At 48.5% G+C, this 23,694-nt stretch overlaps 1 protein-coding gene across 1 annotated transcript in view; it reads right to left on the bottom strand.

The window, feature by feature from the left end:
• Positions 1 to 23,694, bottom strand: part of CA12 (carbonic anhydrase 12) — a 65,339-nt gene that overhangs the window by 13,127 nt on the left and 28,518 nt on the right. Inside the window, exons 4-5 of the mRNA XM_060259996.1 lie at positions 3,620 to 3,803; positions 2,412 to 2,554 (exon numbers count right to left, since the gene is read on the bottom strand). Coding sequence (XP_060115979.1) covers positions 2,412 to 2,554; positions 3,620 to 3,803 — 327 coding nt within the window. The remainder of the gene's footprint in view (positions 1 to 2,411; positions 2,555 to 3,619; positions 3,804 to 23,694) is intronic.

The following is a 23,694-nucleotide window of genomic DNA, read 5'->3' as shown; positions in this document are numbered from 1 at the left end:
TCTCTCTTTAAATCTCTTCTTCAAGCCAAGCTAGTTGGTGGCTTGGAGAATGCATTTAAAGTTAAAGTTGCTTTCATTGCACCTCTTCCTCCCTCCTCCCATCTTTTTTCCTTCCTTCCTCCCTCTCTCCCTGTCTTGTAGCTCTCAAACATCTGATGTTTATGTCTTGTGGCTCTCAAACATCTGACATTAATGTTTTGTGGCTCTCAAACATCTGACGTTTATTCTATGTGCTCTTACGTTTAAGCAAATACACCAAACTGGCTCTTTAAACAAAGAGCCAGTTTGGTGTAGTGGTTAAGTGCGTGGACTCTTATCTGGGAGAACCGGGTTTGATTCTCCACTCCTCCACTTGCACCTGCTAGCATGTCTTGGGTCAGCCATAGCTCTGGCAGAGGTTGTCCTTGAAAGGGCAGCTGCTGTGAGAGCCCTCTCCAGCTCCACCCACCTCACAGGGTGTCTGTTGTGGGGGAGGAAGAGAACCAGTTTGGTGTAGTGGTTAAGTGTGCTGCAGACTCTTATCTGGGAGAACCGGGTTTGATTCCCCACTCCTCCACTTGCACCTGCTGGAATGGTCTTGGGTCAGCCATAGCTCTGGCAGAGGTTGTCCTTGAAAGGGCAGCTGTTGTGAGAGCCCTCTCCAGCCCCACCCACCTCACAGGGTGTGTCTGTTGTGGGGGAGGAAGGTAAAGGAGATTGTGAGCCGCTCTGAGACTCTTCGGAGTGGAGGGGCGGGATATAATCCAATATCTTCTTCTTCTTCTTCAAATTTGGCCACCCTTGCTCTAGACTTTCACATTTCAGCCCTGCTTGCAGCCTTCAGCTAGACGCTGGCTCTCCAGTTGAGCAGATTCTCCAGAACGGCTTCAAGTAGGCAGAACTGGTTGGCCAGGTCATGGACCAGTTTCCCACTAGCTTCACGCCGCTCTCACGGTCCTCTGAGGGGGGGGTTCCGTCAGATTTCGCACGATCTGCCCTGGGACTACAACTAGCTTTGCCTTTTTTGTGTGGCAAACAGAAATTTCTAAAAACCAGTTTCTGTTTTGCCATGCAAAAAGGGCAAAGCTAGTTGCAGCCCCGGAGCAGAGAGTGTGAAATTCGACAGAACCCCCGCAGAGGAGTGTGAGAGTGGCGTAACGCTAGTGGGAAATCGGTCATGGCTTCATTGGTTGTGGCTCATGCAGTGAGGAGGGCGAGGGACTCTACATTTAAACCGCCTGCCTGCCTTTCCCTTGGGGCTTACCACGTGCAGGAAAAAAAACCTTCTCTGTTTCCTGGAACCAGTCTACCAACAAGATTTAGTCATTTTTAGGAGAATCTCTCCGATCAGTACCATAGAGGAGATGAAAGCGGAGCAAGAGGGGGATGGATCCAGGTGGACAGCCGTGTTGGTCTGAAGCGATAGAACAAAGTAGGAGTCCAGTTGCACCTTTAAGACCAACAAAGTTGATTTCAGAATGTCAGCTTTTATGTGCTAAAAGCACACTTTCATTGTCTGAGGGTGTGCTTTTAGCACATGAAAGCTTACCTTCTCAATAAAACTTTGTCGTCAAGGACTCCAAAGAAGAGGATGGGTAGAGGAGGTGAAAACATATAAAATATTGGTACATTGAAAAGTAAAAGTAAAGGTAGTCCCCTGTGCAAGCACCAGTCGTTTCCAACTCAGGGGTGACGTTGCTTTCACAATGTTTTCACGGCAGACTTTTGACGGGGTGGTTTGCCATTGCCTTCCCCAGTCATCTACGCTTTCCCCCCGGCAAGGAAAGGAAAGGTCCCCTGTGCAAGCACCAGTCGTTTCCATCTCTGGGGTGACGTTGATTTCACAAGCTGGGGACTCATTTGACCGACCTCAGAAGCATGGAAGGCTGAGTCAACCTTGAGTAAGCTCCCTGAACCCAGCTTCCGCCGGGATCGAACTCAGGTCATGAGCAGAGAGCTCAGGCTGCAGTACATTACACCCCACAATTTGCACGTAAAGCTGCCTTCTTCTGAATCAGACCCTTGGGTCCATCAAGGTCAGTATTGTATACTCAAACCACCGGTGGCTCTCCAGGAGTCTGAGCTCTTCCCCATCACCTGCTGTCTGGTCCTTTTTACCTGGAGACACCGGGGATTGAACCTGGGACCTTCCGCATGCCAAGCAGATGCTCTGCTAGTGAGCCACAGCCCTCCCCAAAAGGTACAGCAAGACTACAGAACCGCAGTTCAGGGGTTCAGCCATTTCAATAGTGAGTGCTGAAATTAGGACCCGTTTGACTCCTCCGTGGTAGCTGCATCGAACAGACTCAATAAGCAACCTACAGCGGCTCTGAGGATGGAAACCTGCCCGAGATTTGCAGCTCTCTCACTTTCCTGTCCTGTCCAAGTGCAGAATTAAGGCCAGCCAAGAAACCAAGAGGGGTCCATCTTACTTCCGCAGCGAAATGCTTCCCGCCAACTGTGTGTTCCGATCCTTCCTGATTCTTCTGGCTTCCCCAGTGCAAATGGAGCTGAGCGGCAGAGAACTTGTTCAGGAGGCTTCGGATGTGCATGGTGGGGGAGAGGCTCATTTTGACTGCAAGGGGAGACGGAAGAGAGGTGGGGTTAAGGGAGTGGCCTAGTGAGTGTGGGCATCCAGACAGGCCCTAGGGGAAAGGCAGGTGTCAAAAAGAAGGGGGAGGAGGAGGAGGAGGGGAGAGGGAGGAGGGGAGGAGGAGAAGACAAGGAGAAGGAGGAGAGGAGGAGGAGGGGAGGAGGAGGAGATGAAGAAGAAGAGGGGGAGGAGGAGAGAAGGAGGAGAAGGAGAAAAAGAAAAGGAGGAGGAGAAGAGAACAGAAGGAGGAGGAGGAGGAGAATAAGAGGAGGAGGGGAGGAGGAGGAGGTGAAGAAGGGAGGAGGAGAGGAAGAGGAGGAGATGAAGAAAAAGAGGGGGAGGAGGAAAAGAGAAGGAGAAAAAGAAGAGGAGGAGAAGAAAAGGAGAAGAAGAGGAGGAGGGGAGGAGGAGGAGATGAAGAAGAGGAGGAGGGGAGGAAAAGGAGAAGAGGAAGAGGGGAGGAGGAGATGGAGGGGAGGAGGAGATGGAGGAGAAGGAGAAGAAGAGGAGGAGGAGGTGAAGAAGAATAGGAGGAGAAAGAGAAGAAGAAGAGGAGGGGAGGAGGAGATGATGAAGAAGAGGAGGGGAAGAAGAGGAGGAGGAGAGGAGGAGGGGAAGAAGAGGAGGAGGGGAGGAGGAGATGAAGGAGAAGAGGGGGAGGAGGAAGAGAAGGAGGAGAAGGAGAAGAAGAGGAGAAGATGGAGGAGGAGGAGAAGAGAAGGAGGAGGTGAAGAGGAGGAGGAGGTGAAGAAGAGGAGGAGAAGAAGAGGAGGATGTCAAGAGTGCCTCTTGCCATGAATATGATGGGATGAGATTTATGTCTCTGTGTAACTTATGTTAACCTTTGGTTCCTGCTTTGCTGTTATGTATTTGCTTTTATTGTAGTCTATTGTGTGTGCAACGTATCAAGTATCCATTCCACCATAGGAACTGGACATAGAGTTCCTCCAAGGCTAACCACTGTTATCTCAATCCCAGAGACTCTCTCATAGTTTCGTTTCTTCATGCTAAGAGGGGCTTGGAATGCTCTGGGTGTCTTGCCCTTACCTGAATGTCCATTGTTGATCAAGATAAACTGTTCAAGAGATGACACGTTGTAGCCTTCCAGTTCTATTGGTAGAAGACTGGCATCGAACTGGAGAATATCCTCATGGAAATCTATGGGAGACTGGAATAGTCCCCCGCAAAATGGGTACTTCGTGGGCCACATCTTTTCTCCTTCGGGACCTAGGAAAGCCAAGGAAGGTGATTAGAGTTTACATGCATTACATTTTTGTTTCCTTCTTTCCAGGACTTAAGACTCCTCCCATTTTATCTCATCAGCTATTCTGGTTCTCTCGCTTAAATCTTCTATTCTTTGCGAGTACACAAATGTGGGATTTTGGCGCAAAAGACTGCAACCCAGTGGTTCACACAGGAAAGACTTTTTTTAGAACATCAAGGACCAAAAGTGCTCTTTCCGCTCCTGAGAGCCAGTTTGGTGTAGTGGTTAAGTGTGTGGACTCTTATCTGGGAGAACCGGGTTTGATTCCCCACTCCTCCACTTAAAACTGCTGGAATGGCCTTAAAGCTGCTGGAATGGCCTTGGGTCAGTCATAGCTCTCTCAGAGCTGTCCTTGAAAGGGCAGCTTCTGGGAGAGCTCTCTCAGCCCCACCCACCTCACAGAGTGTTTGTTGTGGGGGGGGGGGAGATAAAGGAGATTGTGAGCCACTCTGAGACTCTGATTCAGGGAGAAGGGTAGGATATAAATCTGCAATTCTTCTTCTTCTTTTTCTTCTTTCCCTGTACATAATTTTTTAAACTTCTATCATGTCCCTCCTTAGCTCTCTCTTTTGTAAATGGAAAAGTCCCAGTCTTCAGCCTTTCCTCATAGGGAAGATGTTCCAACGCCTCCATCGTCTTGGTTGCCCTTTTCGGGGCTTTTCCCAACTCTGCAATATCCTGTTTTGAGTGTCCAGAACTGCACACAGTATTCTAATTGAGCCAAAACAATACAAAGGCACTCTACTATTTTATTTTCAATCCCTTTTGTAATAATCCATAGCATAGAGTTTGCCTTGTTTGCTGCTGCATCACATTGAGTTGACATTTTCATTGATCTATCCACTTTGACCTCAAGGTTTCTTTCTCTCTCGTTTTCATATTTCTTACAATTGCACTTGGAGCAGCCTTACCCAGTACCACAACCTGCATTTTAGATGTGCAGGGAAGTTAAAACGCAGCTTCCCTGATCGTTGGAGGGTAGGGCTGCCAGCTCCTGTCCTGGAGATCCCTGGAGATTTGGAAGTGGAGTCTGGAAAGGGGAGGAACTGTACTGCCATCGTGACCATGCTCCAAAGCAGAGATGCACAACCTTGCTTAATGTAAGAGCCACAAAGAATAAATGCCAGATGTTTGAGAGAAGGAAGGAAAGAAGATGGGGGGGAGGGAAGGTAGAAAGAAAGCAACTTTAATTTTAAATGCATTCTCCAAGCCTCTGGCTGGTTTGACTGGGAGCAGTGATTCAAGGAGAGAAATGCCTTCTCCAGGGTGGCTGATGGGGTGTTGGGGGCTTCGAGAGCCACACAACGTGTGTGAAAGAGCCACGTGTGGTTCCTGAGCTACAGTTTGGCCAGCACTGCTCAAATCATCAATTTTCTCCAGAGTAACCAGTCCCTGTCACCTGGAGACCAGTGTAATTCCAGGAGATCTGCAGGCCATACCTGGAAGTTGGCAACCCTATTGGGGGGGGGGGGCTTTCATAAGTGGAAATAGAGGCAGACGTATGTGTCTCTGTGTACCTTGGGTTTGTAGAATCTTTCGGGCACAAGTGCCGTGTTCTACTGGAGAAAGTTTTTCTCCAGTAGATCACAGCACTTGAGCCCGAAAGATTCTACAAACCCTAATGATGATGCCAGCCGTGAAAACCTGAAATCTTTGATACCTTGGGTTTCATTGGATAGCAGTTGGTATGCCCAGTGTAAAATACACATCATTCACCCCAATTTGGTGCATATTTATTGTGAAGTAAGATCCTCCTGAGTTCCATGGGATTTACTCCTAGGTCATTCTGTGTTGGATCTTATTTAAACTAGTTATAGGAGTGTTCTAGAAGCATTTAAAAAGGTAAAAAAGGTAAAGGTGGTCCCCTGTGCAAGCACCAGTCATTTCTGACTCTGGGGTGACGTTGCTTTTACAACGTTTTCACGGCAGACTTTTTACGGGGTGGTTTGCTCTTGCCTTCCCCAGTCATCTACACTTTCCCCCCAGCAAGGAAAGGAAAGGTCCCCTGCGCAAGCACCAGTCGTTTCCGACTCTGGGGTGACGTTGCTTTCACAATGTTTTCATGGCAGACTTTTGACGGGGTGGTTTGCCATTGCCTTCCCCAGTCATCTACACTTTCCCCCCAGCAAGGAAAGGAAAGGTCCCCTGCGCAAGCACCAGTCGTTTCCGACTCTGGGGTGACGTTGCTTTCACAGTGTTTTCATGGCAGACTTTTGATGGGGTGGTTTGCCATTGCTTTCCCCAGTCATCTACGCTTTCCCCCCAGCAAGCTGGGTACTCATTTTACCGACCTCAGAAGGATGGAAGGCTGAGTCAACCTCGAGCCAGCTACCTAAACCCAGCTTCCGCCGGGATCGAACTCAGGTCGTGAGCAGAGCTTAGGACTGCAGTACTGCAGCTTTACCATTCTGCACCACGGGGCTCTTAAAAGCCTTTAACGTGACCTCAAATGATTTGATCCTGGCATTCCCCCTCCCCAGAGAAAATCCTTTTGAGAATTTAAAGCTTATACAGAAAAGGTTATTTTTCCATATAAAATATCTTAAAAAAAAAAAATGTGCAAAGACACCCACAATTGGATTGGTTCAGATCCAGCAAGAGCATTTGTTTAGTCTTGTAAAAAAAAATATCATTTTTGGACTGACCGAATTCCAGAGTATAAATGGCTCATAGCTGGATCTGTAAGCTGGATCACGTAAGGCGAGACAGACTTAATGCGAAAACAATATTCAGAATTAAAACTGTGGCTGTGGATTTTTTTCGCAGTTACCCAGCTAGCGAGAGCCTGAGGGTGCTTTGCCAAAGCAACTATTGATCTGGCCACTTCTATGTGGTGACACAGACGCTTCCCTACTCTTCTCGCTCCTCACTTGAATTCATTTATTTATATTGATACTTTCCTCCCCAGCTGCTTTATAACATTCTTCCCTTTGAGCAACAACAACCCAGCAAGGTAGGCTAGGCTGAGTTTGAGGCAAGCCCGAGGTCACCCACAAGCTTAGTGAGAGAGAATTCGAACCCCAGATCTCCCAGAATCCTAGTCAGATAGGGTTGCCAGGTCTGACTCAGGAAATATCTGGACACTTGGGGGTTGGACCAGGAGCAAGGTTGTGACGAGCACAATTGAACTCCAAAGGGAGTTCTGGCCATCACATTTAAAGGGACCGCACACCTTTTAAATGCCTTTCCTCCACTGGAAATAATGGAAGACAGGGACACCTTCTTTGAGGGCTCATAGAATTGGACTCCCTGGTCCAATCCTTTTGAAACTTGTAGGGTTTTGACGGAGAGGCACCAGATGCTGTGCTGAAAAAACTAGTACCTCTCCCTTAAAAAAAAAACCAGTCCTCCAAAGCCCCAGATGTCCATGGATTGATTCTCCATTATACCCTGTGAGGACCAGTTTCCATTGTATATAACGGAGTGCCCAGTGGACATTCAAACCCAATTCTGATAACCCTGCAGTGGGAAGAAGGCCTCCAAACCAGGGGATCCCCTGACCCCAACTGGGGATTGTAACTTTAACTCCACAGCACTGGCTCTCGCTTCCCATCTTTTACTAGCTGACTTTTGGCATGTGGAACAAATCCAGAAATCTTTGCAGAACAGACATGCCAGCATGGAAAGCACCTCGCTATTTGCCATACATGCTTCCGAGAACATTATTTTCCCTTCTCTTTAGAAACAGGGGAGAGATCTGACCTTGCTAGGCCTCTATGCTGGTTAAACTCACTAAAAGAAGGGCAAGAAATGTTGTAACTGTTCACTTTTGAGAGTGGTTAATGGCCCAGAAACTTGAGCGACAGGGGGTAATCTCCAATTTAATCTTGTTTACTAATACCTTTACCAGTAAAGCTGAAATAATCATTTTCTTGTTTCTACCCTGTAAGGTATTTATAAGCTACCTTGTTGAACAGTAACAGAATAGGTATAGAAGGACGTCTCACAGGCTGACTTTTGACTACATTTCTCAGAACTGTAAATTTTGTTTTCTTACGTTCCTTTATCTCAGTTTCTGGGTGCCAGATCGCTAAAGCTATTTCCTGCTTTTATAAACCCCAGTTTTAAAAGGCCTTTCTCTCTCTGAGAAGTATTTGCAATCCAAGTCACTGAAATAATACCTTGTTGCATACCAGGTTTATTTTTATTCCTTTTTACGTTGTTTCACTCACCAAGATTCTTCCTTAAACTGGCAAGGATGCCTAAAATTAGCCCTCAACTTTATCTTGTTGGATGGAGTCTTTCCATTCCCACGTGGGAGAATTTGGGATGCACAGTATATAGACCAGGGGTGGCCAAACTTGCTTAACGTAAGAGCCACATAGAAAAAAAGTCAGATGTTTGGGAGCTGCAAGACATGAACATCAGATGTTTGGAGGCAGGCAAGCAGGCAGGCAGGAAGGCAAATAGATGGGGGAGGAAGGAGAGAGCAGTGGAAAGAAAGCAACATTAACTTTAAATGCATTCTCCAAGCTGCTGACTGGTTTGGTTTGGTGAAGTGATTTAAAGAGACATTTTCAGACTTTCTCCAAGCCAGCCGATAGGGCAGTGGAGGCTTCAAGAGCCACACACTATGTGTGAAAGAGCCACTAGGGTTGCCAATCCCCAGGTGGGGGCAGGGGATCCCCCGGTTTGGAGGCCCTCCCCCGCTTCAGGGTCATCAGAAAGCGGGGGGGGGGGATGTCTGCTGGGCACTTCATTCTTCCCTACGGAGACTTATTCCCATGGGAAATAATAAAGAATAGATCCATGGGTATCTGGGGCTCTGGAGGGGGCTGCTTTTTAGGTAGAGACACCAAATTTTCAGTACGGCATCCAGTGCCTCTCCTCAAAATATGCCCCAAGTTTCAAAAAGATTGGACCAGGGGATCCAATTCTATGTGACCCAAAAGAAGGTGCCCCTATCCTTCATTATTTCCTATGGCATTTAAAAAGGTGTGCGGTCCCTTTAAATGTGATGGCCAGAACTCCCTTTGGAGTTCAATGATGCTTGTCACACCCTTGCTCCTGGCTCCACCCCAATGTGTCCTGGCTCCACCCCCAAAGTCCCCAGATAGTTCTTGATTTGGACTTGGCAAACCAAAGAACCATAGTTTGGCCACCCCTGATTTAGACTGTGTGTCTACACTGCTTCATCAGGAAGGAAGTTTGGGCACAGTGTAAACATATGTTACCTTTACCATTCCTATTGTCTCAGCATTGTGGAATGCCTCACCCCCCTCATCAGGCTTATACCAGCTCAGTGGGGAAATCCAAACGGGTTTCCTCAAATGTCTTATTCTGTACATTCGTGCTCAGTCCTTAAGGCAGATTTTTTTTTTTAACTTCCTGATGTTCATAGAGGCGACGTGTCTGTTTTTGCAATTGCATCAGAAAGGTGGTGAGACTCCTCTTTCGGAACGGGTTACATTCTCAGACTCCCAGGATCACGCACTTTTAAATTAAGCATTTGAAGAAGTTCCAGTTTGTATTGCTAATAAGTTGTGTGTGTGTTCTTGCACCGAAGCCTGGGAACGGTTGGTTTGTGTGTGGAGGAAAAGACCAGTCTGAAAAATATTTTTCTATGTATTTTCTCAAAGAGCTGCTTTATTGTAACCCTGCTGGGATGGGTGGGAAAGCCGTCTGCTTTTCTGTCCTGCATCCCAAAGCCAAGTCATTCTTAAGTGTTTCAAACTAGATTGCAAAGCATTGGCACGCAGAAGATACCGTCCCTTTGACAGAGAGCTGGGTCACATACCTGTTTTTGCTTGACCTCAGCCTGAGCTTAGAGCAATTCAGCCGGGTTTCAAGAAACAGCATGTGGAAACCAGGATTTAGCATAATAGGCTACTGGCACCCTGTTGTGGGTGCCCACATCAACAGGCTACTGGTACTTTGTTATGGGTGCCCTCATCAACAGAGATTAGATTGATGGTTTGCAGGGCCTCTTCAGTTGTGGCCCCAGGCAATGGCTTTCCCTGCCCTAAAGGCTTCACTGACCCCCGTCCCTCTTGGCCTTCCAGGCACTGCTGAAAACTATTCTTTTCCAACATGTTTCAGGAGGGTTTTTTTTTTTTAAAGAAAACCTCCATGGTTGTTTTAACCGATGGATCTGTTTTTCATTGCTGGCTTTGCCGTAGATGGGTGCTTTCATTATTTCCATGTTCTGTTGCTGGTTCTAAGGGCGGGGGCTGTTTGGGGCTACTTTTATTATTGCTTTTATTCTGCTCCTAGTTCTAGGTGCTTTATTGAAAATTATTTCCATCACTGTGCTCCTGTGAGCTCTTGCTGAATCCAAGGCCTGGGTCCACTGGATCGTTTAAAATAAAGAGGGTGAGCATGGTGTTGTGGTTAGAGCTTCAGACTGGGATCTGGAAGACCTGGGTTCGAATCCCCCCTCTGCTATGGAAGCTCACTGGGTGGCCTTGGTCTAGTCACATGCTCTCAGCCTGACCTACCTGACGGGATTGTTGTGAAGATAAAATGAAGGATGGGAGAATGGCATAAGCCACTCTGGGTCCCCACTGGGGGAGAAAGGTGGGACATAATTTTTGAAACACTTTAATTTTGTATAAATAGCATACATTATTGATAACTATAAGGGGGGATATAAATCAAGGGAAGAAAGAAAGAAAGAAAGAAAGAAAGAAAGAAAGAAAGAAAGAAAGAAAGAAAGAAAGAAAGAAAGAAAGAAAGAAAGAAAGAAAGAAAGAAAGAAAGAAGGGAGGGATGCACTGGCTCTCCAGGGTCTCCACTACATCCTGATACTTTTGACTAGAGATGTCGGGGATTGAACCTGGGACATTCTGCATGCCAAGCAGATGCTCTGCCACTGAGCCACAGCCCCTTTTCTGCATGAACGTTTCCCATGTAGCTGCCTTATACTGAACCAGACCATTGGTCCTTCAATCTAAGTATCACCTGCCCAGGCTGGCAGCTGTTCTCCAGGGTCTCAGGCAGAGGTCTTTCCCATCACCTACTTTTGAGAGATGTTGGGGATCGAACCTGGGACCTTCTGCATGCCAAGCAGAGGCTCTGCGATTCAGCCATGGCCCTTTTCCTAGGAAGCCAAGGCCAAACCCTGGCCACAGGCTGCTGTCAGTAGTTTGCTGTTTATTTCAAGCATTTTATATCCCAGCTTTCTCAAGGGCAAGCTGGTAGTTTCTAACACAATAGAGCGATAAAAATAGCAATAAAACAAATCAAACACGACAAGCTTACAAGGAATTGTGGGAGAGAGGAGGCAGTTTGGAAATCACACTCCAATATCTCCCTTCCTGAGCTCTCTAAACTCTGCGGGTCTTAAACCAATTTGTCTCTCGCTGTCCCCCTTTCCCCTTGCCCTTCCTCATCCCTCACAAAACAGGTTTCCAATAAGTTTATTTTGCTAGCCTGATCTCGTCAGAGCTCAGAAGCCGAACAGGGTCAGCGCTTGGATGGGAGACCTTCAGGCATAACATCCAGATCGCAAGAGGTCGTGGTCCCACTGCGTTGGTCAGGCTGCACCTGGAGTCTTGTGTGCAGTTCTGGAGGCCTCGTTTCAAGAAGGACGTGGATGGAATGGAGCAGGTGCAGAGGAGAGCAAGGAGGAGGATCTGGGGCCCGGAGACCCAGAAGCCCTTGGAGGAAAGTAAGGGTTGCCAAGTCCAATTAAAGGAATATCTGGGGACTTTGCGGGTGGAGCCAGGAGAGCAAGTTTGGTGTAGTGGTTAAGTGTGCGGACTCTTATCTGGGAGAGCCGGGTTTGATTCCCCACTCCTCCACTTGCAGCTGCTGGAATGGCCTTGGGTCAGCCATAGCTCTGGCAGAGGTTGTCCTTGAAAGGGCAGCTGCTGTGAGAGCCCTCTCCAGCCCCACCCACCTCACAGGGTGTTTGTTGTGGGGGAGGAAGGGAAAGGAGATTGTGAGCCGCTCTGAGACTCTTCGGAGTGGAGGGCGGGATATAAACCCAATATCTTCTTATTATTATTATTATTAGGGGTGGAGCCAAGATCAAGGCTGTGACAAGCATAATTGAACTCCAAAGGGACTTTGGGCCATCGCATTTAAAGGGACGGCACACCTTTTCAATTCCTTCCTTCCGTAGGAAATAATGAAGGATAAGGGGTACCTTTTTGGGGGGCTCATAGAATTGGACCCCCTGGTCCAATCTTTTTGAAACTTGGGGGGTACTTTGGGGAAAGGCACTAGATGCTATACTGAAAATTAAAACAGCCCCCTCAGAGCCCCAGATACCCGCGGATCAATTCTCCATGATTTTCTATGGGAATAAATCTCCAAAGGGAATAACAGAGTTCCCAGCAGACATTTCCCTCCCCTCCCCCTGCATTCTGACGACCCTGAGGGATCCCCTGCTCCCACCTGGGGATTGGCAACCCTAGAGGAAAGGCTGAGGGACTTGGGAAGGTTGGGTCTGGGGAAGAGGAGGTTGAGGGGGGACAGAAGGGCTCTCTTTGAAGGACTGTCCCTTTGAGGAGGGCAGAGAGCTGTTCCCGTTGGCAGCAGAGGAGAGGACTCGCAATTATGCATTGAAATTATGGGCAGAAAAGTACCAGCTGTATATTAGAGGAAACAGTTTTTACAAGTCAAAGTTGTCCAACAGTGGAATCAGCTCCCGAGGGAGGTGGTGAACTCCCCCTCTCTGGCAGTCTTGAACCCATGACTGGACAAACACTTGTCAGGGATGCTCCAGGTCAGCGGTGGCCAAACTGTGGCTCTTTCACGCATATTGTGTGGCTCTCAGAACCCCCATCGCCTCATGAGCTAACTTGGAGAAGGCATTTCTCTATCAAAGTCACTTCTCAAAACCAAGCCCGTCAGCAGCTTGGAGAATGCATCTAAAGTCAAACTTGCTTTCTTTCCACCTCTCCCTCCTTCCTCCCCGATCTGTTTGCCTGCTTGCCTTCCTTCCTGTCTTGCGGCTCTCAAACATCTGGCATTCATGTCTTCTGGCTCTCAAACCTCTGACGTTTATTCTATGTGGCTCTTACGTTAAGCGAGTTTGGGCACCCCTGCTCTAGACTGATCCTGCATTGAGCAGGGGGTTGGACTAGATGCCCTCTATGGCCCCTTCCAAGTCTGTGATTCTAGGTGGAATGTCATGGGGGGGCCATGAGGTAGTCGCAACTCAATGACATGTTTTACCTTTAAGTTCCGTCAGCTCCCTTCCCTCACTGGCTGTTGTTTTCACATCATGTGGGAGCCCCATCTCTGATGCGAGGCTCACCTGTCAGAGGCAAACTGCATCAACCAGGTATCACATGCGGCTGAGTCATCACTAACACTCGTCACAACGGCATTCAGAGCAGGTCACACGGAGGAATAGGAGGCTTGTGAACCCAGGGACAAATGACCGGCTGTTGACTAAATTACAGCTTCCCAGATCTAATCTGACAGCAGAATTGCAGGATAAATAACAGAATATGAACTGGAATGGCTACTTACCGAGATAAGACCATACAGACCCTGGAAGGGAAGGAAGAGGGGCATGAGGGTCACAGTCACCAGTGGTATTTCTTTCTTTATGTGCTCACACAAAATGCAAGTACAACGCAGAACAACACAGATTAAAATGTGGTTAAGGCAAAAGTACCAGCCGACAGCATTTCTTGTGTATTCACTTGAGAGGATAACACAAATATCCCAGTGGTGGTTAAGAACATAAGAAAATAAGAGAAGCCGTGTTGGATCAGGCCAATGGCCCATCCGGTTCAACACTCTGTGTCACATAAGAACATAAGAGAAGCCCTGTTGGATCAGGCCAGTGGCCCATCCGGTTCAACACTCTGTGTCACATAAGAATATAAGAGAAGCCCTGTTGGATCAGGCCAATGGCCCATCCAGGCCAACACTCTGTGTCACATAAGAACCTAAGAGAAGCGATATTGGATCAGGCCAATGGCCCATCCAGTCCAACACTCTGTGTCACATAAGAACATAAGAGAAGCCCTGTTGGATCAGGCCAGTGGCCCCTCCAGTCCAACACTGTGTCACATAAGAAAATAAGAGAAGCTGTGTTGGATCAGGCCAATGGCCCATCCTGTCCAACACTCTGTCACATAAGAACATAAGAGAAGCCCTGTTGGATCAGGCCAGTGGCCCATCTGGTTCAACAATCTGTGTCACATAAGAACATAAGAGAAGCCATGTTGGATCAGGCCAGTGGCCCATCCGGTTCAACACTCTGTGTCACATAAGAACAGAAGAGAAGCCATGCTGGATCAGGCCAATGGCCCATCCGGTTCAACATCTGTGTCACATAAGAACATGTATTTAAATGGTTTTAATGGTTTAAATGGTTTAATGGTTTCAGATGTATTTAAATGGTTTATGAATATGTGTGTTTGATGTGTTGGTATGTTTGTGGAAGAGCACCTCATTTCGTTGCTCTCTTTTTGTTGAGAACAATGACAATAAATTCATCTATCTATCTATCTATCAACATAAGAGAAGCCATGTTGGATCAGGCCAGTGGCCCATCCGGTCCAAAACTCTGTGTCACATAAGAACATAAGAGAAGCCATGTTGGATCAGGCCATTGGCCCATCTGGTCCAAAACTGTGTGTCACATAAGAACATAAGAGAAGCCATGTTGGATCAGGCCAATGGCCCATCTGGTTCAACACTCTGTGTCACATAAGAACAGAAGAGAAGCCATGTTGGATCAGGCCAATGGCCCATCCGGTTCAACACTCTGTGTCACATAAGAACATAAGAGAAGCCATGTTGGATCAGGCCAGTGGCCCATCCGGTCCAACACTCTGTGTCACATAAGAACATAAGAGAAGCCATGTTGGATCAGGCCAATGGCCCATCCAGTCCAACACTCTGTGTCACATAGTGGCCAATATATATGTGTGTGTGTGTGTGTGTGTGTGTGTATACACACACACACACACACACACACACACACATATATATATATATATATATATATATATATATATATATATATATATATATATATATATATATATATATATATAGATACACATACATATATGCATATATATATATAGACACACACACACATATATATATACTGTGGCTAATAGCCACTGATGGACCTCTGCTCCATAGTTTTATTTAACCCCCTCTTGAAGCTGGCTATGCTTGTAGCCGCCACCACCTCCTGTGGCAGTGAATTCCACATGTTAATCACCCTTTGGGTGAAGAAGGACTTCCTTCTATCCATTTTAACCTGACTGCTCAGCAATTTCATTGAATGCCCACGAGTTCTTGTATTGTGAGAAAGGGAGAAAAGGACTTCTTTCTCTACTTTCTCCATCCAATGGTTTGGAACAGGCATAGGATTTTTTTTTTTTTACTGTGGTATTACATTTTATCTTTAATTGCTTATAATTGTCATAACCCACCCTGGGCCCTACTGTGCAGGGGGAGGCCGGGATAGAAGCCCAATTAAATAAATAATGAATTGTGAAACAAAGTTGGAGCCAAGTGCACCTTTAAGACCAACAAAGTTGTATTCAGAACGTAAGCTTTCGTGTGTTCCAAGCACACTTCATCAGACGAAAAATCAGGTACAGAATCTGATGAAGTGTCCTTGGAGAGCCACGAAAGCTTACGTTCTGAATACAACTTCGTTGGTCTTAAAGGTGCAACTGGACTCCTGCTTTGTTCTACTGCTTCAGACCAACATGGCTGCCCACTTGGATCTAATAAATTGTGAGTTTACTGCGCAATCACTGAGAAGAGATCTGTTGTAAAGGCTTTCCTTAAGAATGTAACCGACCTGAAACCAGGAATTGGAGTGTTTCTGTTGTTACGCATTGACCCCAGGGCTTTTTTCCCTGGGGCAACTCAGTGGAACAGAGTTCCGGAACCTCATTAGGGAAACAAATTCTAAAAAAAAAATGTTTACGAGTTTGTGAGGGGCACCCGTGTGTTTCTCCTTCTCCCTGTGTTTCTCTAGAGAGTTCCGGCATCTCTTTTTCCAGAAAAGAAGCCCTGATTGACCTAGGGTTGCCAAGTCCAATTCAAGAAATATCTGGGGACTTTGGGGGTGGAGCCAGGAGACTTTGGGGGTGGAGCCAGGAGCAAGGTTGTGAAAAGCATAATTGAACTCCAAAGGGAGTTCTGGCCATCACATTTAAAGGGACCGCACAACTTTTAAATGCCTTCCCTCCATTGGAAATAATGGATAAGGACACTTTCTTTTGGGGCTCACAGAATGGGTCCAATCTTTTTGAAACTTTGGGGAGAGGCACAGGATTCTATGCTGCAAATTTGGTGCTTCTATCTCAAAAAACAGCCCCTTCCCTGAGCCCTAGATACCCACGGATCAATTCTCTATTATTCTCTATGGGAATAAGTCTCCATAGGGAACAATGGAGTGTCCAGCAGACATTTCCTCCCCCCCCCCACTTTCTGATGACCCTGAAGCGGGGGGAGGGCCTCCAAACCAGGGGATCCCCTGCCCCCACCTGGGGATTGGCAACCCTAGATCGATCCTATATGGACGGTTCACCTTCTGGAGTAGGCGCCAAGGTCTAAACCAGTTGTGATTCTGGGAAGGCCTGTGGTGAGGTCACCCCAGCAATTATTTGGAGGTCAATCGCAGCGGTGGGTGTTAGCTTTTTGTGTAATATGGACGGGAGCTGTGGCAGGGGAGAAGGTGTTTAATTCGCCAATTGAAACTCACTTTGCCTCCTCCCAAATTTAATTAGCCAGGCAGAGAGAGAGAGAGAGTCTAGCGTGGTTTAAATCGACAACACTAAAGATATAGGAAGATCCGAAGAGTTAAACTCGTTCCTCTTCCCACAATGGAACCTGATAGAAATCAGAGCCCAGTGAAGCCAGACCCTGGGAAGGCTGAGCACTGATTATAGATGCGAAAGGCCAGCTGTGGCATTTTTAAATTTGGAAAGAGAGGAGGCAGGCAAGAGCAGTGAGCTGGCTGAAGGTGAAGAGCTCTGGGAGCTCAGAGAGACTCTCTCTGTCCACTCGAGGTAGGGACAACGAAACATTTGGAGCAGAGGTCCACTCCTCATGAGTGGCTATTAGCTGCAAGGTATAGCTGGAGCACTCTGTCCGGGGTATTCTTGCTGTTCAGGGGGCAACAGTGGGAGGGCTTATGGAGTTCTGGCCCAATTGGTGGACCTCCTAATGGCCCCTGGGCTTGGCCACTGCGTGACACCGAGTGTTGGACTGGAGGGGCCATTGGCCTGATCCAACATGGCTTCTCTGATGTTCTTATGTGACGCAGAGTGTTGGACTGGATGGGCCACTGGCCTGATCCAACAGGGCTTCTCTTATGTTCTTATGTGACGCAGAGTGTTGGACTGGAGGGGCCATTGGCCTGATCCAACAGGGCTTCTCTTATGTTCTTATGTGACACCGAGTGTTGGATTGGAGGGGCCATTGGCCTGATCCAACAGGGCTTCTCTTATGTTCTTATGTGACACAGAGTGTTGGACTGGAGGGGCCATTGGCCTGATCCAGCATGGCTTCTCTGATGTTCTTCTGTCTGGGGCAGTGATGCTCTGTTTTCTTGGTGCTTTGGGGGCAAGAGTGAGAGGGCTTCTGGAGTTCTGGCCCCATTGGTGGATGTCCTGACGGCCCTGGGTTTAGCCACTGTGTGGCACAGTGTTGGACTGGATGGGCCATTGACCTGATCCAACATGGCTTCTCTTATGTCTGGGGCAGTGATGCTCTGTCTTCTTGGTGCTTGGGGGGACAACAGTGTGCGTGGGGGGCTTCTGGAGCTCTGGCCCCATTGGTGGACCTCCTGATGGCCCCTGGGTTTTGGCCTCTGTGTGACACAGAGTGTGGAACTGGATGGGCCATTGAGCTGATCCAACATGGCTTCTCTTATGTCTGGGGCAGTGATGCTCTGTCTTCTTGGTGCTTGGGGGGACAACAGTGTGTGGGGGGCTTCTGGAGCTCTGGCCCCATTGGTGGACCTCCTGATGGCCCCTGGGTTTTGGCCTCTGTGTGACACAGAGTGTGGAACTGGATGGGCCATTGGAAATACCCAGAGAAACAGAATTAGGTGGCTGACCCCTTTACTGGTTCAGAGGCCCTCTGACACTGTCCGGAAAGCTGGTTACTGTCCAGACAGTGAATCCCCATGTGGGACAGGTCTCATTGTTTGACTGGCAAAGGAAGCTGAGTGCCTTCCCCACTGGGATATTTATCCTGTATTCAGGGGTGGAATTCTGGCGGGAGCTGTTTTGCGTATTGAGCCACACACCCCTGATGTAGCCAATCCTCCAAGAGCTTACAAAAAAGAGCCTTGTAAGCTCTTGGAGGATTGGCTACATCAGGGGTGTGTGGCCTAATATGCAAAGGAGTTCCTGCTAGAATTCCACCCCTGCCTGTATTTATTATATTATTATTGATCATAATTTAATGAAGCCTACAGTCCAAGAGAACTTCCCCCTGGATTTCAGTGAAGAAGATATTGGATTTATATCCCGCCCTCCACTCCGAAGAGTCTCAGAGCGGCTCACAATCTCCTTTCCCTTCCTCCCCCACAACAGACACCCTGTGAGGTAGATGAAGATATTGGATTTATATCCCGCCCTCCACTCTGAAGAGTCTCAGAGCGGCTCACAATCTCCTTTCCCTTCCTCCCCCACAACAGACACCCTGTGAGGTAGATGAAGATATTGGATTTATATCCCGCCCTCCACTCCGAAGAGTCTCAGAGCGGCTCACAATCTCCTTTCCCTTCCTCCCCCACAACAGACACCCTGTGAGGTAGATGAAGATATTGGATTTATATCCCGCCCTCCACTCCGAAGAGTCTCAGAGCGGCTCACAATCTCCTTTCCCTTCCTCCCCCACAACAGATACCCTGTGAGGTAGATGAAGATATTGGATTTATATCCCGCCCTCCACTCCGAAGAGTCTCAGAGCGGCTCACAATCTCCTTTCCCTTCCTCCCCCACAACAGACACCCTATGAGGTAGATGAAGATATTGGATTTATATCCCGCCCTCCACTCCGAAGAGTCTCAGAGCGGCTCACAATCTCCTTTCCCTTCCTCCCCCACAACAGACACCCTGTGAGGTAGATGAAGATATTGGATTTATATCCCGCCCTCCACTCCGAAGAGTCTCAGAGCGGCTCACAATCTCCTTTCCCTTCCTCCCCCACAACAGACACCCTGTGAGGTGGGTGGGGCTGGAGAGGGCTCTCAAAGCAGCTGCCATTTCAAGGACAACCTCTGCCAGAGCTATGGCTGACCCAAGGCCATTGCAGCAGGTGCAAGTGGAGGAGTGGGGAATCAAACCCGGTTCTCCCAGATAAGAGTCCGCACACTTAACCACTACACCAAACTGGCTCTCCAGTGTGGAAAGCTGCTTCCCTAGATAATGAAGCCAGCACACCCCCACCCCAACTTCGCTTCTGCACACCCCCTCCTCCTCCCCCACTCTTCCTTTCTCCTCCAAAGCAGGCTGGGCTCTGAAACCCAAACTTTCTTCCAGCCATTTCTATAGCAGAGCAAAACAAAGAGCTAGATTTACAAGTGCCAGTCTCCAGGAAGAGCCTGGAGATTTCCCAGCATCGCAATTAACCTCCGGGTGCCTTGGAGGGCGAGCTGTCTGGCATTCTGCCCCACTGAAGTCCTCGTCCTCCCCAAACCCACCCTCCCCAGGCTTACGCGCCCCCCTCCCCCAAATCTCAAGGAATTTCCCAACCCAGAGCTTGTAACCTTAGCTAGACTGGTGACCTGTAGTGGCATCTTACAGGCCAACAAGAATGTCAGAGAGTGAGCTTTCGTGGTTCTAAGATCCCTTGAAAGCTTCTATCCCCAAAATCTTTTTGGTTTCTACGGTGCAACAGGACTCGAATCCAGCTCTTTTGCTCCAGACCAACCTAGCTCCCCTCCGGAAAATCAGCTTCATGGAGCAGGAGAAAGCCTGGGAGACGGTTGCAATCTTTTTTTTTCATTTAATTTTTTAAAAAACAAGGGTGATTGTTTCTGTTTGGCCGTCAGTAGCCTTTTGTCGGCACCGTCTGGGGGGGGGGGCTCTACGTGGCTCATGTGGGATGAAAGAGTGGGGGCCGTCCCCACAGCTGCCCACAAAAACCTCGCCAGAACAAGCTGGTGTTTCTGCCGCCCGCCTCTGTCCACAGCTGGACTCCTGCCTGTCGTTTTAATAGCAACAGTGGAGGATTTGGAGGGCAGCGAGAACAACCTGTCCTGTATGAAACCCCAGAAGCGTTCGCTTTGGAGAGATGCTGCTGTTTCCAGTTAGTTTGTTTGCTCTACAAATTTCTGCCCCCGCCTCTCCGGTTAAAAAATGGTCAGGGCAGCTCGAATGAAGAGAGCCCTGTTGGCCTTCAGGCTGTTGGGCAGTCTGTCTTCAAACTGAACAGGGAACAAAAAGCTCCGGAGTTTTTGGACAGGCTTCTTTCTGAGCAGCTGCATTGTTTGCTCTTTGAGCTCACGATTGGCACTGCTTTTTCCTCGATCGAAACCTCTTCAGATAGGATCTCGCCAGACCTTGGAAGCTAAGCGGGGTCAGCCCTGGTTCGTATTTAGATGGGAGACCACTGAGAAAGTCCAGGGTTGCTCTGCAGAGGCAGGCAAGGGCAAAACCGTCAGGGTTCGTCTCTTGCCTTGGAAGCCCCACGACAGGACAGCTGCAACTCCGTAGGGAGGTGGTGGGCTCTCCTTCCGTGGAGGTTTTTAAACAGAGGCTGGATGGCCATCTGACAGCAATGAAGATCCTGTGAATTTAGGGGGAGGTGTTTGTGAGTTTCCTGCATTGTGCAGGGGGTTGGACTAGATGACCCTGGAGGTCCCTTCCAACTCTAGGATTCTATTAGGAAGAACTTCCTGACCGTTAGAGCAGTTCCTCAGTGGAACAGGCTTCCTCCTTGGGAGGTGGTGGGCTCTCCTTCCTTGGAGGTTTTTCAGCAGAGGCTGGATGGCCATCTGACAGCAATGAAGGTCCTGTGAATGTAGGGGGAGGGGTTTGTGAGTTTCCTGCATTGTGCAGGGGGTTGGACTAGATGACCCTGGAGGTCCCTTCCAACTCTAGGATTCTATTAGGAAGAACTTCCTGACCGTTAGAGCAATTCCTTAGTGGAACAGGCTTCCTCCTTGGGAGGTGGTGGGCTCTCCTTCCTTGGAGGTTTTTCAACAGAGGCTTGATGGCCATCGGACAGCAATGAAGGTCCTGTGAATGTAGGGGGAGGGGTTTGTGAGTTTCCTGCATTGTGCAGGGGGTTGGACCAGATGACCTTGGAGGTCCCTTCCAACTCTAGGATTTTATTAGGAAGAACTTCCTGACCATTAGAGCAATTCCTCAGTGGAACAGGCTTCCTCCTTGGGAGGTGGTGGGCTCTCCTTCCTTGGAGGTTTTTCAACAGAGGCTAGATGGCCATCGGACAGCAATGAAGGTCCTGTGAATTTAGGGGGAGGGGTTTGTGAGTTTCCTGCATTGTGCAGGGGGTTGGACTAGATGATGCTGGAGGTCCCTTCCAACTCTAAGATTCTATGAACTTGACAGCTGTTCTCTCTCCCTTTCTCACCTGCCACAAATGTTAGTCTTTAAGGGGCTCCTGGACTCTTTTTCTTTTAGCGGCCGTTGACTTCCCTTGGTGGTCTCCCATCCAAGTATTGACTGGGGCTGACCCTGGCTTAGCTTATGATTAGCCTACATGGACTTACGGTTAGCCTAAATCGGGATGTATCAGCAAAGGGACAGGAAGAAGTCTGGAGGTTCTTAGAATGTACACCCATTGCCATATATATCCCGGAAGGTCCCCTGTTTTGGATAATCCTTGTCCCTTTTATGTCTTTTGGAAAGATCTTGGGAATGGTTTTTTTTTTTTTTTAACTTTTCACTCTCAGCTCCTAGATCTATCATCCTTCACATTTCTCCCCTCTGCCCTCCACCAAATCTATGAATTAAATGTTTTGCATTGTGTCTGTAGGGCCCCCTAACGCGCACATGTCAGTGCTGAGGCACACCAGGCATGTAGACACAGGGGTAGGGTTGTCAATCCCCAGGCGGGGACAGGGGATCCCCCGGTTTGGAGGCCCTCCCCCCACTTCAGGGTCATCAAAAAGCGAGGGGAGGGGAGGGAAATGTCTGCTGGGAACTCTGTTATTCCGTATGGAGACTTATTCCCATGGGAAATAATAAAGAATAGATCCATGGGTACATGGGGCTCTGGAGGGGGCTGCTTTTTAGGTAGACGCACCAAATTTTCAGTATGGCACCCAGTGCCTCTCCCCAAAGTATGCCCCAACTTTCAGAAAGATTGGATTAGGGGGTCCAATTCTATTTGCCCCAAAAGAAGGTGTCCCTATCCTTCACTATTTCCTATGGAAGGAAGGCATTTAAAAAGGTGTGCTGTCCCTTTAAATGTGATGGCCAGAACTCCCTTTGGAGTTCAATGATGCTTGTCACACCCTTGCTCCCGGCTCCATCCCAATGTCTCCTGGCTCCACCCCCAAAGTCCCCAGATATTTCTTGAATTGGACTTGGCAACCCTACACAGTTGGCCTGTGGGGGCACTGCCTCCTGACTTCCAGACAGCGCTTCCTGACTTCCAGGGGGGCTGCCTGCTTTTCTCTCTCTCTCTCTCTCTCTCTTTTGCCATGGCTGAGCTGCCAAAGTATTAACAGCATCAGCCGGAGCCAGGAAAGCAGAGCAGGGCACCGTGCACTCCAGCAACAAAAACAGCAGTTGGAGAGGAGAGAGGTAGAAGAGTGGGAAGAAGATGAAGCCACATGGAATGGGCCGGGGAGGGGGGCACAGATGGAGCTGCTGGCTGCAAAGTGTCGGGGTGGGAGAGAGGGAGGTGGAGGAAGGATACCCCTCTGCTTTCGCACAGGGCGTTGTCCTTTCCTAACGCCAAAGTTTTAGGGTTTTCGGCACTGTCAGAGCCTCCAGCTTTTGCCCCTCCTCCAGACAGTGTCTGAGAAGCGGCAAGCCCTGCAGTGGATGGGAAAGGGGGCCCCCTGACTTTTTAAAAAGCCCCCCGACTTTTAAAATCCTGGCTATGGTCCTGGTGTACGCATCGCCCTTGAAACACACCTTCTAATCCCCTCTCCTGCTGTCGGTGTACAGTTCCAAACATTCTTGTTATTCCAAGTTTCTGAATCAACAAGGGGTCAAGGTAGACAACTGCATCTCAAACTTTACGGGTGCATCTCAAACGTCATGTGCTTTACAAAGCACATGTCGTTTCATTCTGGGACACAGGATTGTCATTTGCAGTCTGCCACTTCACATCATGTTATATGAAGATATGAAGCTGCCTTATACTGAGTCAGACCCCTCGGTTCATCAAAGTCAGTATTGTCTACATAGACTGGCAGCGGCTCTCCAGGGTCCCAAGCTGAGGTTTTTCATTCCTACTTGCTTGGACCCTTTTTAGTTGGAGATGCCGGGGATTGAACCTGGGACCTTCTGCTTACCAAGCAGATGCTCTACCACTGAGCCACCATCCCTCCCCAATATGAAGCTGCCTTCTACTGAATTAGACTCTGGGTCCATCAAGTCAGTATTGTCTATTCAGACTGGCAGCGGCTCTCCAGGGTTCCAAGCTGAGGTTTGTCACACCTATTTGCCTGGACCCTTTTTAGTTGGAGATGCCAGGGATTGAACCTGGGACCTTCTGCTTACCAAGCAGATGCTCTACCACTGAGCCACCATCCCTCCCCAATATGAAGCTGCCTTCTACTGAATCAGACCCTGGGTCCATCAAAGTCAGTGTTGGCTACTCAGACTGGCAGCGGCTCTCCAGGGTCTCAAGCTGAGGTTTTTCATGCCTACTTGCCTGAACCCTTTATAGTTGGAGATGGATTGAACCTGGGACCTTCTGCTTACCAAGCAGATGCTCTGCCACTGAGCCACCGTCCCTCCCTGAAAAATCTGTGTATGTGTGTTGG

The sequence above is a fragment of the Heteronotia binoei genome, chromosome 19, assembly GCF_032191835.1.
Source record: "Heteronotia binoei isolate CCM8104 ecotype False Entrance Well chromosome 19, APGP_CSIRO_Hbin_v1, whole genome shotgun sequence".
NCBI lineage: Eukaryota > Metazoa > Chordata > Lepidosauria > Squamata > Gekkonidae > Heteronotia > Heteronotia binoei.
This window is presented reverse-complemented; position numbering and strand designations above follow the sequence as displayed.